The sequence below is a fragment of the Camponotus floridanus genome, unplaced genomic scaffold (assembly GCF_003227725.1).
Source record: "Camponotus floridanus strain SB8 unplaced genomic scaffold, Cflo_v7.5 scaffold37, whole genome shotgun sequence".
Lineage (NCBI taxonomy): Eukaryota > Metazoa > Arthropoda > Insecta > Hymenoptera > Formicidae > Camponotus > Camponotus floridanus.
In genome coordinates this window covers 273,032-289,921 of record NW_020229514.1, presented here as the reverse complement: position 1 = coordinate 289,921, position 16,890 = coordinate 273,032, and the positions used below count along the sequence as shown (strand labels likewise).

Genomic DNA, 16,890 nt, shown 5'->3' with positions numbered 1-16,890 from the left:
ATTGTGGTCTGATGAGAGCAAGTTTAAATTATTTGGACAAAAACGATGGTCTAAGGTGTGGCGAAAACCTGGTGAGGCTTTTAAAGAAATAAATATTCAAAAGACTGCAAAATATGGAGGCGGTAATTTGGTTCGAATTAAATTGAAAGCATAAGGATATATTGATGTATTGTGTGAGAATTTGAAAGAATCTCTTTTGAAATTAGGTTTAGAAAACAACTTTATCTTCCAGCAAGATAATGACCCGAAGAATAAGGTGAAGAAAACCGCATTTTTTTTCAAATCTAATAAGGTAAAACTGATCGAATGTGGCCGCCACATCAGATTTAATCCAATTGAAACTACGTGGGCTTCTTTGAACGTGAACGTGAATAAAACGAACGTGTGTAACAAGACATCGTCCTATGCAACACTCCAGAAGGTTCGGAAGGAAATTGATCCTGAATATTTAAAGAAGTTAGTCGAAAGTATGCCTCGCCGACTGAAAGCAGTATTGAAAGCCAAAGGTAACCATACCAAGTACTAATCACCATTAGAATTAACTTCATTTATTTGTTAACTATTACTTCTAAAAGTGTATGATTTATTTTGTCCAGGGCAAAATGTAACAATATTGAATAATAAATTTTTTACGAAATAATTGAGCATAATTTTTATTATTTCCTATTTTCTTTATTGAAATACTTTGAAATGCTTCGATTTTCCTGTATCTAATAATTTATTTGCTTGTTAAAAGAATAGTTAACAAATTCAATTTGTTGAAAGGTGTATGATTTATTTTGTCCAGTACTGTACGAGTATATCCTCCATTTCATTCATTCGTTCATACGTTGAGATTTACAGGGGCGAAGTGACAATTTTAGACATAATTTAATCGATTTCGGAAATTTAATATTGCAATTGAGATTTATCGCGTGTCGCGACGTATCAATGGGAGGATATTCGCGTGAAAATATAATTAAGAAATTATCTCTTTTTATTTTTGATTCTATCTTTCGATTGATAAAACCAATTTTTATTGAAATTTAATGCTTTCTCTTTTCTTTCAGATTCACAATTCCACTAAACGGGCGGTCGTTCTTTCTTCTGTGAATCTCATGAGCACAGGACGCTACAGATGCGAGGTTTCGGCGGAGGCGCCGTCCTTCCAGACCGTTTCCGACCATTCGGATATGGAAGTGGTCGGTAAGGAGCATCAAAGCAGATTCGTATTAATTAAGAGTTTTATCTTTCAAAGGAATCGCGCAATAACGACAATCCAGCCTCCGCAAACTTGGCGATATTGTTACGTCGTTGATTTATACCCGCGAAGATGCTTCGCTTCTCTTCTTCTTGGCTGATTCTCATTATCCGAGCGAATGTTGTTGCTATCGCGATCGCGACCGAGGAAAAAAGAAAGAAAGAAAATTGTGCTGACTAATCGTAATTTTATTCATGTCCGAGGTAAAATCAAATCTTAAAGAAAGATTTATCTCCGTGAAATGTGACTCGGGGACGGTTTAATTCTGAGACAAAGATTTATATACGTGTCATTTAACGAAAGGATTTCGGTTTCGTGCTTAAGAAAAGGAGAAGAGATTTCCCGCCGAGGATTAGGAATTTTAACGGCCTCGAGGATTTTATAAGCCACTTAACGCGCGGGGAATTAAAACGAATCGCAGTTCCGATAGCTCTGAAAGAGTTAATTACGTCGCGTTAATTTTAATCTGCGAGGAAGAACATTATCCGCTCTCTCCTCGCATATCGACCTATATGACTTTGTGACGAATCACTGACAATTTATCGTGACAGTAATATCGCGTCTGTGTAACTTTCGACCCTCCTCTCGCCGTTTCTAAACGTTTTCCGTTAATTCTATCTTATTATTGTCATGTGCTCCAGAAATGAAGTATCTGCTTTCAACGCGGATTTTCATTGACAAACTTCAAATCGATTCGCTTAATTGCATCACATAATTTTCTAAATCGCGGCATTAAATTTATCGACGAGAAATTTATTTAAGATTCCTTCATCTTTCCGATCATTTCTAACTCGAGGATTATCAATATTGCCCGCGCAGTACTCTTTACCAAATTGAACTCTTGATTGATATATCGTACGAGATATCGATCGGGAGAATTTTCAGCAATTGGGGCTCGGGAATCCCTTAAGTCTAAATAAGATACGCCTCTGTTTTTCCTCGTCCAATTTTTTTAATCCACCAGCATTTATTCCCTTTGCCAAGCGAGAAAATCTCAATCGCTCGGTTTTTGCGTCAGCCAGCCGGTCGCCACAAATTTATCTCTACATCGATATATGATATAATATCGTTAGCACGCGTGTGTAGACATGCATATATAGTTGAATGTGTCATATATCGACTACACAATGATTACAGCGAAGTGTTACTCCATTAAAATTTCCGCACCGGTAAGCGTAAACAAGTTAAGCTCGCCGCAACAAAATTACGGTCAAGCGATATTGCGTTAAAATATTCGAGCGGGCGCCGCGCGAGTTAAAAGCGTTTTCGTCGTCGCTCAAATTGATCGAGAGAGGCACGAGCGTTATTTTTTTTCCCCTCGCGATAAGCGACACGAGTCTCACGAGAGCGTTTCCGGTATTTCCAGCACTGCCGGAGGACGAGCCCATCATCACGACGCGATCCGGGAAACATCGTTATCAAGTCGGCGACGTCATGCGGTTCAATTGCACTTCAGCAAAGTCGAAGCCACATGCCATGCTCAGCTGGTTCATCAACGGGGACCTTGTGAGTGCTCCAGACGCGCAGCTTCTCTCTCTCTCTCTCTCTCTTTCTCTACTTGCGTACCGCAACGTCTTACGGGTCGGAAGCGCAACTTCGTGGCGACACGCGTCACCGACGTCCGAGATAAGCCGTGATCTCGGCAAAATCCGTCTCGAGTGGTCTATCTAGGGATTCGCATGCGCTTATGCGAAGTACGATTGAAAGAGAGACAAACGAAGAGTAACAGGAAGAAATCTTATCTACCAATTCTCCGATCAATTGATATTAATAGCAAATAAGTAGTATAATACGTATAATATTTATAATTTAAATTTATCTGAATTTTTCATAGAGTTCTTCTATTTTTATAAATTTATCTGAACTTTTCCTAAAGAGAATTTCATTTTAATTTATCAAGTTTTGAAAATGTTTAATTTCTGAAAAGTTAGATTCTTCAATTTCTTTCTGCAAGATTAAAAATTAAAAATTTCCAACACTGAATACATGATATTATTGACATTTTAATTAATATTCTGCTGGAGTAAAATCTAAACAGACTGTCTATTAAATTGGTCCAAGGACTGACGTTAATGTTATATATCGTTAGAGTCCTACATCGTAAGTGACAAAGTTGAATCTTCATGTCTATCTTAATAAGCAGACTTCTTCCTCGTAATATATCATATTTTACCATCATTGTGACACATGAAGTTCCGTAAAAGCGCGCTTTGATATTACTGTACGACAGGGAAAAGAGAGCCGTAACAATTTGCTCTCTCTCTCTCTTTCTCTTAAACACTGTTAAAAGTTTCCATCGCCGCAATAAGCCGCGGTAAATTTTGCTTCTGCGCGAAAATAACGCGTCTCTGCAACCCACCGGTAACGTTAATGTCTCGTTGACCCGCGATTACGCGCTAACAAAGCTCGAGAATTAATTTTACAAAGTGCACTCTTTGGCGTGCTGCAACTTTTTCATTTTTCATACGAACAAATAATTGGTCCTTGGATAATTAATCTTCGGTTGCCAACGGACGCTCGCAAAATTGCCTCATTAGTGTTTCAGCGTTCGCGTTAGTTCACGGCTTATTAAAATTGGATTACGTTTAATCAATATTCGAATCGATAATCTTACGATTAAAAGATAATCTCTTCATTTGTAATATGCGGAGCTGCAAACGCGTTGCAAATTATAGCGTAGGTTAATGCGTCAAAATTCTTGGCTCATTAAGATAAATATACAATTCGCAATGTGAGAAATATTATGATGCGAAAGAAGTAGAACATTGAATTATGCCATTATTATGATTGGAATACGTTATATTGTTAGAGGACTTTTTAATTTTTGTTGCAAACCTTATAATAAAATGTAACGAGAGAGAAATAGTAATTTTCCGCTATTAAAAGTTTATGTAGTGCTCTCAGGGAGCTCGCGGGTCAAGAGTCAATTTTCCAAGAACGAAGCAGATTAGATAGATAATGTGGTATTTAATTTGCGAAGATTATTACATTTTGGTAAAAAAGAGAGGAAGAATATATTTCAAGAATATTAATGTATAATCGTGACTTCGCGCATTTGGAAAGTATCGCTCATTTGTTCTCCTTATTAATCCTTTTTTCGGTCATCAAGATTATTAAATGAAACAGTATCTTCTTTCGATTAAACTTTTTTCAGCTTCTCCTTTGTCCCATTGAATAAAACATTCTGTTTCAAATTCGCAAATGATCTCTCCAACGTGTCTACTTTTCCAGAACATTAAATGTGCGAATTTTAGAAAGTTATCAGTGTAACTCGTAAAGGATTAAACGGCGAGAGAGCGAGGACGACGACGTTCATGTATATTTCCGGCGGAGAGAATGTCATCGTCATCGCCATCGCCCATCGTCATCGTTCAAGCTAAGAGAGAATATATACGCCCATTTTCCCGCTTTTCGATTAGGTTGAAGCGCAGTTCTTGAAGCCGCTCTTAACCGACGTAGACCAGGACGGTTTAGAGACCGCCACGCTCGGTCTAGAGTTCCGTCTGCGCTCGAAACACTTCAAGAAGGGAGACTTGAAGATCAAATGCCTGGCGAAGATATATACTCTATATTGGAAATCGAATGAGCTCAGCATAGAGGGTGAGAGGCCCCTGAAGATACCGGTAATGGAGAGTAGGGAGACAAGGGCGCAAGGGCACACGCACGCCGAGCATATCCTAGGTAAGAGAAAAAAAGAGAAATCTCTCCCAACCAGCCCTTGACTACGAATAGATGACGTAGCAGGCCGAGACGTCTACCCTACCGCATTTCTTTATCGTGTTTTTTCGAGTTTGCTGCCCTTTATTAACTTTATAAGAAAAAACTACCGATAAAAAAATCTCAGATTAAAAATATATTATTCCGAGAAAAATAATTTATATTTAGATATATATCCTTTCTAAGAATGATTTAAAAACGATGAATAAAAAATTATAGAAATCGCGAATAAAAATTGATAAAAAATTAAATAAAATTAAATTAATAACTTAAATAAAATAAATAATAAAAGCAAACGCAAGGTTCATACTTACTCTATTTTATTCGAATGTCTTAATATTTTTTAAAGCAACGTAGTCGCAGATATTGACTCTTCGAATGACATTTTATTTACATCAATCAGAAGGATTGAGAGGAGGGTCTATCTCAAAGAATCATTATCCGTCTCTGATATAGAGGGGGATAAGGATCGCTTTTCAAGCCGCGAAAAAAAACTGACGTTTTTCATGGTTCACATCATTAATATTGATTACAAATCTGCAAAAAATATAAGCTTTGTGGCTATGTGAGAGGAGCTTAACAGCCGAAATAATGGATCCAGCCTTTTCGATGTTAACAACTGGAAGCTCTCTGACGCACGATTAGTTTAGCAACTCAACGTCGTTTTCCTCCCCTCAATACGTTGCTTTAGTTTCGTCTAACATAAGCCAAAGCACAAACACGTAACTCGTTTTACGCGAAACATGTCTCGATGACAGGCCCTTCCTTTAACGAAACAGAAAGGAATTTTGAAAATTGCCGAATCGCACCGACGTGTAAGCGATCAAGAGAGATTAGGAATCCAATTTCGCGGACACGAAATCTCTGTCGATCCCTCTTAATTCAGCCATCCCTTATAGCTTGAGCAACAAATTGCTTTAGCTAAACTCGCTTAACTAGGCTTCAGTTCCCGCTCGCGCAAAGTTTAAGCTTTGAATTTTTCCCGAATATATATGAATTTGATATCTCTTTCTCTCTCTTTCTTTCTTGGAAAACGACTTTTATATCTATTTCTTTCTCTTTTTTCAGCGAGCGGAAGTGTAACGCTGGCACGACCGTGCGTCGTTCTCGTGATCATGGGATTACTGATGCTACGGTAAGGATCGAGAATACCAATCGCCGCCCTTCATGCTCATCCTCTAGGCCTCGTGGAGAAGCCACTCTCACGATATGACATGATTACGTAATAAATTACCATGTTGTTTATATTTTTTATAATTGCAATTAGAGTGGAGTTAGAAACCACGTAAATAATTGTAGGCAGATGACATACTATCAGTATATTAAACTTTACTCGGATATGCGGAGAACGAAGGAGAGGAGAGGCGAGATTTTAAAGAGATGTAAAAAAACGATAGATTTTTTTGTGTTTTTAAAGGCGATAAGAAACAATCCCCGTAACGTTGCGGCGACTTGGTCGTTTAATTTTTGCGTTATATAAATTATGTATTTCTCATGTATGTAGTGCGCGAAAGACACGACGAACACGCGTTGTCGGTGTATATTTATGGAAAAGGTACGCATGTCACAAGTCGGTCGTTTATCATGAAACTTCAGAGTCGCGATTCTTTATATCGCTTGCGGCGACTCGTGCGTAAAGTGCATAAATCGATTTCTTTGAGTGCATACGCACGTTACACATGTGCTTCATCGGAATATTCGCTGTGCAACCAGCACGTATACGCCGTGCAAACCGAGAACGTGACGAATCTGCATTTTATCGAATTTTCATTAACTACCCTGCGTTCGAATGATAGAGACGGTAGAGTACAAGTGCGCTTTATTCGATTTGCAAGACAATGTAATACATTAACAATATAATATGTTCGAAAAATTCTTTCCCCAGACATTCAAATAGGTCGAGATATAATTCACGATACTTGAAAATATTTCGCTCGTTATTTTCAAGCTAATTCTGTTAAGTACTTATCAAATATTTGTTTAAGAGATTTAAAAATCTTTGAAAATATGTCCAGAAAATGTTTTATCTTTTATTTAATGAGATTAATTATCAATGCCGTACACAGCGAGGTGTTTAGTTAAGAAAACGAGGACGACGTGCTGTAGTTATACGCCGCTCCCCGCTCCCCGCGCGTGTATGCCCGTGTAAATCAATAAAATAAACACGAATCGGCCTAGCGCATACATACCGAGAAGAGGCAGTTGAGACGCGGCGCAAACAAATCGTCGTTTCTGTTCGCCACTATTCGTAGCCCTTAACGATCTAGTCGCTATTAATCGTGCGTTAACAAGATAATGTCCTAGGAATAATTGTACATGTGTGACTTGTAGCGTGCGTTTACCAAAGATTTTTCGGACTTTTCACGCTAAGCATTCCTAATTGTTAATTATCACGGTGGCACGGTATGTAGAGAGAAATTTCGTAAGAGTAAAACTGCCACATTCTTTATCTACGATAGCATGTAAGAGCACACTCTTGTAAATATGTACATATTATATAGATAAAATTATAAGCCGAAAGATACATATATATACTTGTCTTTAATTTAATGTTTCAAAAGTAAAATGCGCGATGTGAAATATCGATTTACGAAAATAAAGTCATTAAATTCCAATCTGAGGTTCTATAAGAGGTATTTTCTTTTAATAAATTGCGTATATAAGTTTCTCTCTCTCTCTCGAAAATATATTGTACATCAATTTAAAATAAAATCCTAATGAAAGACATCGAGAGAACACTTGAATATTTAATATCTTCGATAAAAGATGATCAGAATAAAGTATACTTATCCAATCCACTTTTATTCCGAATATCTTACATGTGTCCCGATTAATTATAAAAATTATCGCTAAATATTAAAGATAAAGTATATATGTCTATAAAATGTATAATTCTTGTAACTTTTTTTCTTTCCTTAATCGATAAAACGCTTTCAAAACGAAATTGTTAAATCTTTAAAATCTTTAAAACGCAATTATATGATTAAAATATTCGTTACAAGATATTCGCGTTAGAAAGACAGCGTTCCGTAAAGAAAGGATGTTTCTTCGTGTGAACGTTAGGCAATTTAGTCGGAGACTTGGCGAAAAACTTCAAAATTGTCTGCTCGTTGGGCATCTCCGTTTCCTCCGTTTCTTCCCATTCTACTGCCAGTGCTTTCGATTCGAGAATCTGCTCAGCGGTGGACCAGCTGAATCGAACGAGTTGCGGAAAACCGAATACTGCGTCTACATTCTCGGACAGCCAGTTTTTAGTCACCGGATCGGTGGGATAGCCGCTACCGTATTCCGTCCCAATGCTGTCACCCTCGCGAAATCGCCACGCTCGTAACGCGTGATCTCGCGATACCTTGGCACATATACTGGCCGCGCTGACGATCGGATAAGTCGCGTCGGCTTTCTTTGCCACGACTATCTTTACGCCGGGAAATACACCCTTCAGTCGCGCTTGATAAGACTCTGGTTTACCAACGGTGTCCACGTAAATCTCGGCGACGTTCACCCCGGCTTCAATGGCCCCTTGTATTAGTTTGATGGCCGAGACCATGGAGACCTCGTTGAGCGAGACTTTGGTACGACGATACATGCTGTTGGCGATAACGTTCGGCGATATCGCCTCGATTGCCCAGCCTATACTGTCCTTATGTTTGCAGATATCATCGAATATCTCATCGCGCTTCTTTTCCGTAAGACTTTTGGAATCGGCGCAGCCTAGATCGACGAGTAACTGCTTCCGCGACAGCGGAGCATACGAGATCCCATAAACCATCGGACCTAAAACCGGACCGCGACCCGCCTCGTCCACCCCAAGCTGGCACGGCTCGTCCCTACAGATTTGCGGAACCTACGATGAATCAGTCACGCAATTGCTTTGATGTTTTATTCTGTAATTTTCGTTTCTCCTTTATAATATCAATTGTTAGTATGTTAAAATTGTTCTGTGATTATGTTCCGCATGATGCTTCTCTCTTCTATGCTATTCCTCTAATAATATATTTTATTTCCAATATTGTTGATAATTATATTGTTTGTATATTAATTATGTTTATATATACATTATATATATATATATATATATATATATATATATATATATATATTAATCATGTGTTTGTATAATTTATTATGTTTGTTAAAAGAAGCAAATATTAATTCAAAAATATAATTTTCTTGTACGATATGGATATTTAATTAATAAAATATAAGATTGTTCATTAAAAAATTAAATTGTCAAGGAAAATGTCTAAAGTTATTTGTTACAATAGCAAAAATATGTTCATATTTATATTTGACGCATACAAAGCTATCAAATGTACACATCCCAGACAGCAGAATGACGTCAATGACATCTTAATAACGGTTTAATGACGTCATGATATATCATTAAAACGTCTTTAAACGTCATCTTGCTACCTGGACAGATATACATTGTATTTTTGCATCAGAATATTCTCATATTACCTTATTCGTACAAATATTTCTCATATTATAAAACTATTTACCTCTGAAAAGTGAACCTTATTAATGCTGTGGTTGCTCTGCTCGAAAAACGGATTTAAATCCTCCTTGCAAGCGATGACATTAACTGTCTCTTCACGCGGAATTTCTTCTCTTCCTTGATTATTCTCTTCCGTCTCATTTTCGTCTTTTTCATCCATTTTTATGGCTTGACACTCGCGTAAATACTCGATTGAAAATATAACATAACCTGAATTCTAATTTGACACAAGACTTACCGCCAAAACGCACGTTCGCGATACTCTCGAATATGGCATTGATTAGATTTGCACTATACACTTGATCCTACGAAAATTTTGGAACCGTTTGATTGGCCAATCAGAGTAAAGGAATCTTTATCCATTTCGTCCCAATTAGCCAATCAAAAGCTTCGAATATATAAATGAAGCGCGGTGCACCCAAATTATGTTTCGAATCTGTAACACACTAGCAGCTGTTAAGACGACATCTTTTGTCTTCAATGAAGAATTAAAAAAGTTACTAGATAAACACATCCCTCTTTTCTGATTCGTATTCAATGACGTATTGCGTAACCTCAATAATAGGTCTATTTTTTTCAGCTGCACTGCTGCACTAGTGCAATAAGGTAGAAAGAGACAAACATACTTTGTTTCACTCTAATTGCACTAGTGCAGCAGTGCAGCTGAAAAAAACAGACCCAATAAGTTGTAAATAGTTGTAACATTTTTAAACATAATAAATACAGCTTAATAAGGTTCCTTTTACTTTAATTACTATAATAAATAACTGTTGTAAATTTTTTGCGTATAATGCTAGAATTATTGCCGAAGCGTACAATATTGCAACTGACGTCGAGGATTCGTAGTCGCATTAGATGTTACGGATCAAGTCAGTCTAGCGATTTCGTAAAAGTTGTTGAAGTTGCACCACGAGATGGATTGCAAAACGAAAGGAAGGTGGTGCCTACTCAAATCAAGGTCGATTTCATTGATAAACTGTCAACGACCGGATTGAGGAATATTGAAGTTACGAGTTTTGTATCTCCGAAATGGGTTCCTCAGATGGCAGACAACGCACAGGTTTTTCGACAGATTGAGAAAAGACACGGTATATCCTATCCTGTATTAGTACCAAATCTGAAAGGCTTGGAGAGTGCTATCGCGGCAGGTGTAGAAGAAATTGCAGTGTTTGGCACAGCATCGGAAGCTTTTTCCAAGGCGAATACTAATTGTTCCATTGAAGAGAGCGTAAAAAATTTTAAAGTTGTTATCGAGGAGGCGAAGAAGCATGATATCAGAATCCGTGGCTATGTATCCTGTATTGTTGATTGTCCTTATGAAGGAGAGACCGAACCGGCCATCACAGCACATTTGGCTTCAACAATGTTGGATTGCGGATGTTATGAAGTTTCTTTGGGTGATACTATAGGCACAGGATTACCTAAGAAAATTGAACGTGTGTTGAATGAGTTGCGGCATATTGCTTGGAATAACATGAGTTATTATGCACTACACTGTCACGATACATATGGACAGGCTCTGGTAAACATATATGCAGGTCTTGAAAATGATGTTAGAGTCTTTGATTCTTCGGTTGCTGGACTTGGCGGATGTCCATATGCTGCAGGTGCTTCAGGAAATGTCGCTACAGAGGATTTATTATACTTTTTACACGGACAAGGATTAGAGACTGGCATAGACTTGAATAAAATAGTAGAAATTGGTGATTTCATTAGCAAACAACTCAACAGAACAAATCAATCAAAGACTGGAGTAGCTATGCTTGCTAAAATAAATCGTCAAAAATGTTAGCCACGCAATATTTAAGTCTGACAGAGTGCTAGAAAAATCAAAGAGATAATTTTACATTCCAAAAATATTAAATTATTGTATGTACACATATGTTTATGTGTATATATTCCTATTTTTATCAATAGTTTTTATATATAAATGGAATAATATATAATTATTCCAATTTTTTAATATTAAAATATGATTGTATATATACATAATTGACTTATAGTTTTTAAAATATATTGTATATCTTTTAGTATTTGATATCTGCTCAATTTTGTGTACAAAAAACATAACTTTATAAATTTTTTACAATAAAGGAGATTATTAATAATTACGTATATTATACTTATTTTATATTTAAGTTATGTTTCTTTTATAATTAAATTTTTAATTTGTACCTCAACATATAATCTTTTCCTAAAATTCTAAAAATTGTGTCTCAAATACACATTGTATATCATGCAAAAAAAATATAAAATAACTGACGGAAATATATATGTATAACTCCATTTCTATTGTTATCAATTATGTTTATTACTTCTTATTTTTCTTGAGAGAACGTACAGCGGACTTTGCAATTTATGCAACTACCCGCGTAATATCTTGTCGAGGTACTGACAATTCACAAATACGATGGTATATGCACGATTCTGATAATAATTTTATCGATAGTCGAAAAATGAGAATTGACTAGTTAATTCTATATTTTAACATGCATATAGATGGCGATATTAAAGGTTTTACCAGAGAGAAGACTGAGAGGTGTCATGGCCCGCTTTTAGGTCCCTGAAAACGATACGCCCTCTGTTAATCTAAAAAACGTGGACATGAACTACAAAGCCAAAGTCCACGAAAGTTCTCAGAGAGTAACATATATGTGCACAATTTCCGATTCTGTTCCGTGCTATGTAAAAAATGCCTGTAGTACACGAAATGCCATCAGTGCTGTATAGCAAAACGCATATGTATATAAATATAAATAAATTTTTAATTTTAATTTTTTAAATAAATTTTGTGGTCCTCTCTCTCTCCCTTTCTCTCTCTCTCTACACATACACAAATAAACACACACACACATAATATATATATGTATATATAGTATAACGCTACAACTTTATTCTGAAATATCTGCGTTATGTTTAGAAATATATATATATATATATATATATATATATATATATATATTCAATTTAAAACATTACATGAAATACACGCGCTGGAATGATGACCTCTTTACAAATCATGTTCTCCTAATAACGCAAGCGTGAAAATTTTCGAAAATTCGTTTCTTATTATTTTATATTATCAGGAGAATATATTTTGCGAGAAGGTCGATAATGCGTTGATGACCTCTTTACAAATCATGTTCTCCTAATAACGCAAGCGTGAAAATTTTCGAAAATTCGTTTCTTATTATTTTATATTATCAGGAGAATATATTTTGCGAGGAGGTCGATGATGCGTTGATGACCTCTTTACAAATCATGTTCTCCTAATAACGCAAGCGCGAAAATTTTCGAAAATCCGTTTCTTATTATTTTATATTATCAGGAGAATATATTTTGCGAGGAGGTCGATGATGCGTTGATGATCTCTTTACAAATCATGTTCTCCTAATAACGCAAGCGCGAAAATTTTCGAAAATTCGTTTCTTATAATTTATATTATCAGGAGAATATATTGTGCGAGGAGGTCGATGATGCGTTGATGACCTCTTTACAAATCATGTTCTCCTAATAACGCAAGCGTGAAAATTTTCGAAAATTCGTTTCTTATTATTTTATATTATCAGGAGAATATATTTTGCGAGGAGGTCGATGATGCGTTGATGACCTCTTTACAAATCATGTTCTCCTAATAACGCAAGCGTGAAAATTTTCGAAAATTCGTTTCTTAATATTTTATATTATCAGGAGAATATATTTTGCGAGGAGGTCGATGATGCGTTGATGACCTCTTTACAAATCATGTTCTCCTAATAACGTAAGTGCGAAAATTTTCGAAAATTCGTTTCTTATAATTTATATTATCAGGAGAATATATTTTGCGAGGAGGTCGATGATGCGTTGATGACCTCTTTACAAATCATGTTCTCCTAATAACGCAAGCGCGAAAATTTTCGAAAATTGATTTCTTATAATTTATATTATCAGGAGAATATATTGTGCGAGGAGGTCGATGATGCGTTGATGACCTCTTTACAAATCATGTTCTCCTAATAACGCAAGCGTGAAAATTTTCGAAAATTCGTTTCTTATTATTTTATATTATCAGGAGAATATATTTTGCGAGGAGGTCGATGATGCGTTGATGACCTCTTTACAAATCATGTTCTCCTAATAACCAAGGTGAAAATTTTCGAAAATTCGTTTCTTATATTTATATTATCAGGAGAATATATTTTGCGAGGAGGTCGATGATGCGTTGATGACCTCTTTACAAATCATGTTCTCCTAATAACGCAAGCGCGAAAATTTTGAAAATTCGTTTCTTATTATTTTATATTATCAGGAGAATATATTTTGCGAGGAGGTCGATGATGCGTTGATGACCTCTTTACAAATCATGTTCTCCTAATAACGCAAGCGCGAAAATTTTCGAAAATTCGTTTCTTATATTTTATATTATCAGGAGAATATATTTTGCGAGGAGGTCGATGATGCGTTGATGACCTCTTTACAAATCATGTTCTCCTAATAACGCAAGTGCGAAAATTTTCGAAAATTCGTTCTTATAATTTATATTATCAGGAGAATATATTTTGCGAGGAGGTCGATGATGCGTTGATGACCTCTTTACAAATTATGTTCTCCTAATAACGCAAGCGCGAAAATGTTCGAAAATTAGTTTCTTATAATTTATATTATCAGGAGAATATATTGTGCGAGGAGGTCGAAGATGCGTTGATGACCTCTTTACAAATCATGTTCTCCTAATAACGCAAACGTGAAAATTTTCGAAAATTCGTTTCTTATATTTATATGATCAGGAGAATATATTTTGCGAGGAGGTCAATGATGCGTTGATGACTTCTTTACAAATCATGTTCTCCTAATAACGCAAGCGCGAAAATTTTCGAAAATTCGTTTCTTATAATTTATATTATCAGGAGAATATATTGTGCGAGGAGGTCGATGATGCGTTGATGACCTCTTTACAAATCCTGTTCTCCTAATAATGCAAACGTGAAAATTTTCGAAAATTCGTTTCTTATATTTATATATCAGGAGAATATATTTGCGAGGAGGTCGATGATGCGTTGATGACCTCTTTACAAATCATGTTCTCCTAATAACGCAAGCGTGAAAATTTTCGAAAATTCGTTTCTTATTTTTATATTATCAGGAGAATATATTTTGCGAGGAGGTCGATGATGCGTTGATGACCTCTTTACAAATCATGTTCTTCTAATAACGCAAGCGTGAAAATTTTCGAAAATTCGTTTCTTATTATTTTATATTATCAGGAGAATATATTTTGCGAGGAGGTCGAAGATGCGTTGATGACCTCTTTACAAATCATGTTCTCCTAATAACGCAAGCATGAAAATTTTCGAAAATTCGTTTCTTATTATTTTATATTATCAGGAGAATATATTTTGCGAGGAGGTCGAAGATGCGTTGATGACCTCTTTACAAATCATGTTCTCCTAATAACGCAAGCGTGAAAATTTTCGAAAATTCGTTTCTTATTATTTTATATTATCAGGAGAATATATTTTGCGAGGAGGTCGATAATGCGTTGATGACCTCTTTACAAATCATGTTCTCCTAATAACGCAAGCATCAAAATTTTCGAAAATTCGTTTCTTATTATTTTATATTATCAGGAGAATATATTTTGCGAGGAGGTCGATGATGCGTTGATGACCTCTTTACAAATCATGTTCTCCTAATAACACAAGCGTGAAAATTTTCGAAAATTCGTTTCTTAATATTTTATATTATCAGGAGAATATATTTTGCGAGGAGGTCGATGATGCGTTGATGACCTCTTTACAAATCATGTTCTCCTAATAACGCAAGTGCGAAAATTTTCGAAAATTCGTTTCTTATAATTTATATTATCAGGAGAATATATTTTGCGAGGAGGTCGATGATGCGTTGATGACCTCTTTACAAATCATGTTCTCCTAATAACGCAAGCGCGAAAATTTTCGAAAATTGATTTCTTATAATTTATATTATCAGGAGAATATATTGTGCGAGGAGGTCGATGATGCGTTGATGACCTCTTTACAAATCATGTTCTCCTAATAACGCAAACGTGAAAATTTTCGAAAATTCGTTTCTTATAATTTATATGATCAGGAGAATATATTTTGCGAGGAGGTCAATGATGCGTTGGTGACCTCTTGACAAATCATGTTCTCCTAATAACGCAAGCATGAAAATTTTCGATAATTTGTTTCTTATTATTTTATATTATCAGGAGAATATATTGTGCGAGGAGGTCGATGATGCGTTGATGACCTCTTTACAAATCATGTTCTCCTAATAACGCAAGCGTGAAAATTTCGAAAATTCGTTTCTTATTATTTTATATTATCAGGAGAATATATTTTGCGAGGAGGTCGAAGATGCGTTGATGACCTCTTTACAAATCATGTTCTCCTAATAACGCAAGCGTGAAAATTTTAGAAAATTCGTTTCTTATTATTTTATATTATCAGGAGAATATATTTTGCGAGGAGGTCGATGATGCGTTGATGACCTCTTTACAAATCATGTTCTCCTAATAACGCAAGCGCGAAAATTTTCGAAAATTCGTTTCTTATAATTTATATTATCAGGAGAATATATTGTGCGAGGAGGTCGATGATGCGTTGATGACCTCTTTACAAATCCTGTTCTCCTAATAACGCAAGCGTGAAAATTTTCGAAAATTCGTTTCTTATTATTTTATATTATCAGGAGAATATATTTTGCGAGGAGGTCGATGATGCGTTGATGACCTCTTTACAAATCATGTTCTTCTAATAACGCAAGCGTGAAAATTTTCGAAAATTCGTTTCTTATTATTTTATATTATCAGGAGAATATATTTTGCGAGGAGGTCGAAGATGCGTTGATGACCTCTTTACAAATCATGTTCTCCTAATAACGCAAGCATGAAAATTTTCGAAAATTCGTTTCTTATTATTTTATATTATCAGGAGAATATATTTTGCGAGGAGGTCGAAGATGCGTTGATGACCTCTTTACAAATCATGTTCTCCTAATAACGCAAGCGTGAAAATTTTCGAAAATTCGTTTCTTATTATTTTATATTATCAGGAGAATATATTTTGCGAGGAGGTCGATAATGCGTTGATGACCTCTTTACAAATCATGTTCTCCTAATAACGCAAGCATCAAAATTTTCGAAAATTCGTTTCTTATTATTTTATATTATCAGGAGAATATATTTTGCGAGGAGGTCGATGATGCGTTGATGACCTCTTTACAAATCATGTTCTCCTAATAACACAAGCGTGAAAATTTTCGAAAATTCGTTTCTTAATATTTTATATTATCAGGAGAATATATTTTGCGAGGAGGTCGATGATGCGTTGATGACCTCTTTACAAATCATGTTCTCCTAATAACGCAAGTGCGAAAATTTTCGAAAATTCGTTTCTTATAATTTATATTATCAGGAGAATATATTTTGCGAGGA

At 35.6% G+C, this 16,890-nt stretch overlaps 3 protein-coding genes across 5 annotated transcripts in view; 2 read left to right on the top strand and 1 right to left on the bottom strand.

The window, feature by feature from the left end:
- Nucleotides 1-6,883, top strand: part of LOC105258775 — a 150,142-nt gene extending 143,259 nt beyond the window's left edge. For all 3 annotated transcript variants that reach the window (XM_025411065.1, XM_025411064.1, XM_020029843.2), the window contains 4 exons: nucleotides 1,050-1,185; nucleotides 2,607-2,746; nucleotides 4,660-4,921; nucleotides 6,026-6,883. In XM_025411065.1, coding sequence (XP_025266850.1) covers nucleotides 1,050-1,185; nucleotides 2,607-2,746; nucleotides 4,660-4,921; nucleotides 6,026-6,096 — 609 coding nt within the window. In that variant the 3' untranslated portion in view covers nucleotides 6,097-6,883. The remainder of the gene's footprint in view (nucleotides 1-1,049; nucleotides 1,186-2,606; nucleotides 2,747-4,659; nucleotides 4,922-6,025) is intronic.
- An 854-nt stretch (nucleotides 6,884-7,737) lies between these two features.
- LOC105258774 (ribonuclease H2 subunit A) lies at nucleotides 7,738-9,717 on the bottom strand. Its single transcript, XM_011270276.3, has 2 exons — nucleotides 9,460-9,717; nucleotides 7,738-8,801 (listed from the first exon to the last, which is right to left on the bottom strand). Exons 1-2 carry the CDS (start codon nucleotides 9,613-9,615, stop codon nucleotides 7,953-7,955), a joined length of 1,005 nt encoding a protein of 334 aa, XP_011268578.1. The 5' UTR covers nucleotides 9,616-9,717; the 3' UTR covers nucleotides 7,738-7,952.
- A 385-nt stretch (nucleotides 9,718-10,102) lies between these two features.
- On the top strand, nucleotides 10,103-11,328 carry LOC105258777 (hydroxymethylglutaryl-CoA lyase, mitochondrial). Its single transcript, XM_011270282.3, has one exon. The coding sequence runs from the start codon at nucleotides 10,246-10,248 to the stop codon at nucleotides 11,245-11,247; it is 1,002 nt and encodes a 333-aa protein (XP_011268584.1). The 5' UTR covers nucleotides 10,103-10,245; the 3' UTR covers nucleotides 11,248-11,328.
- Nucleotides 11,329-16,890: the final 5,562 nt, after the last annotated feature.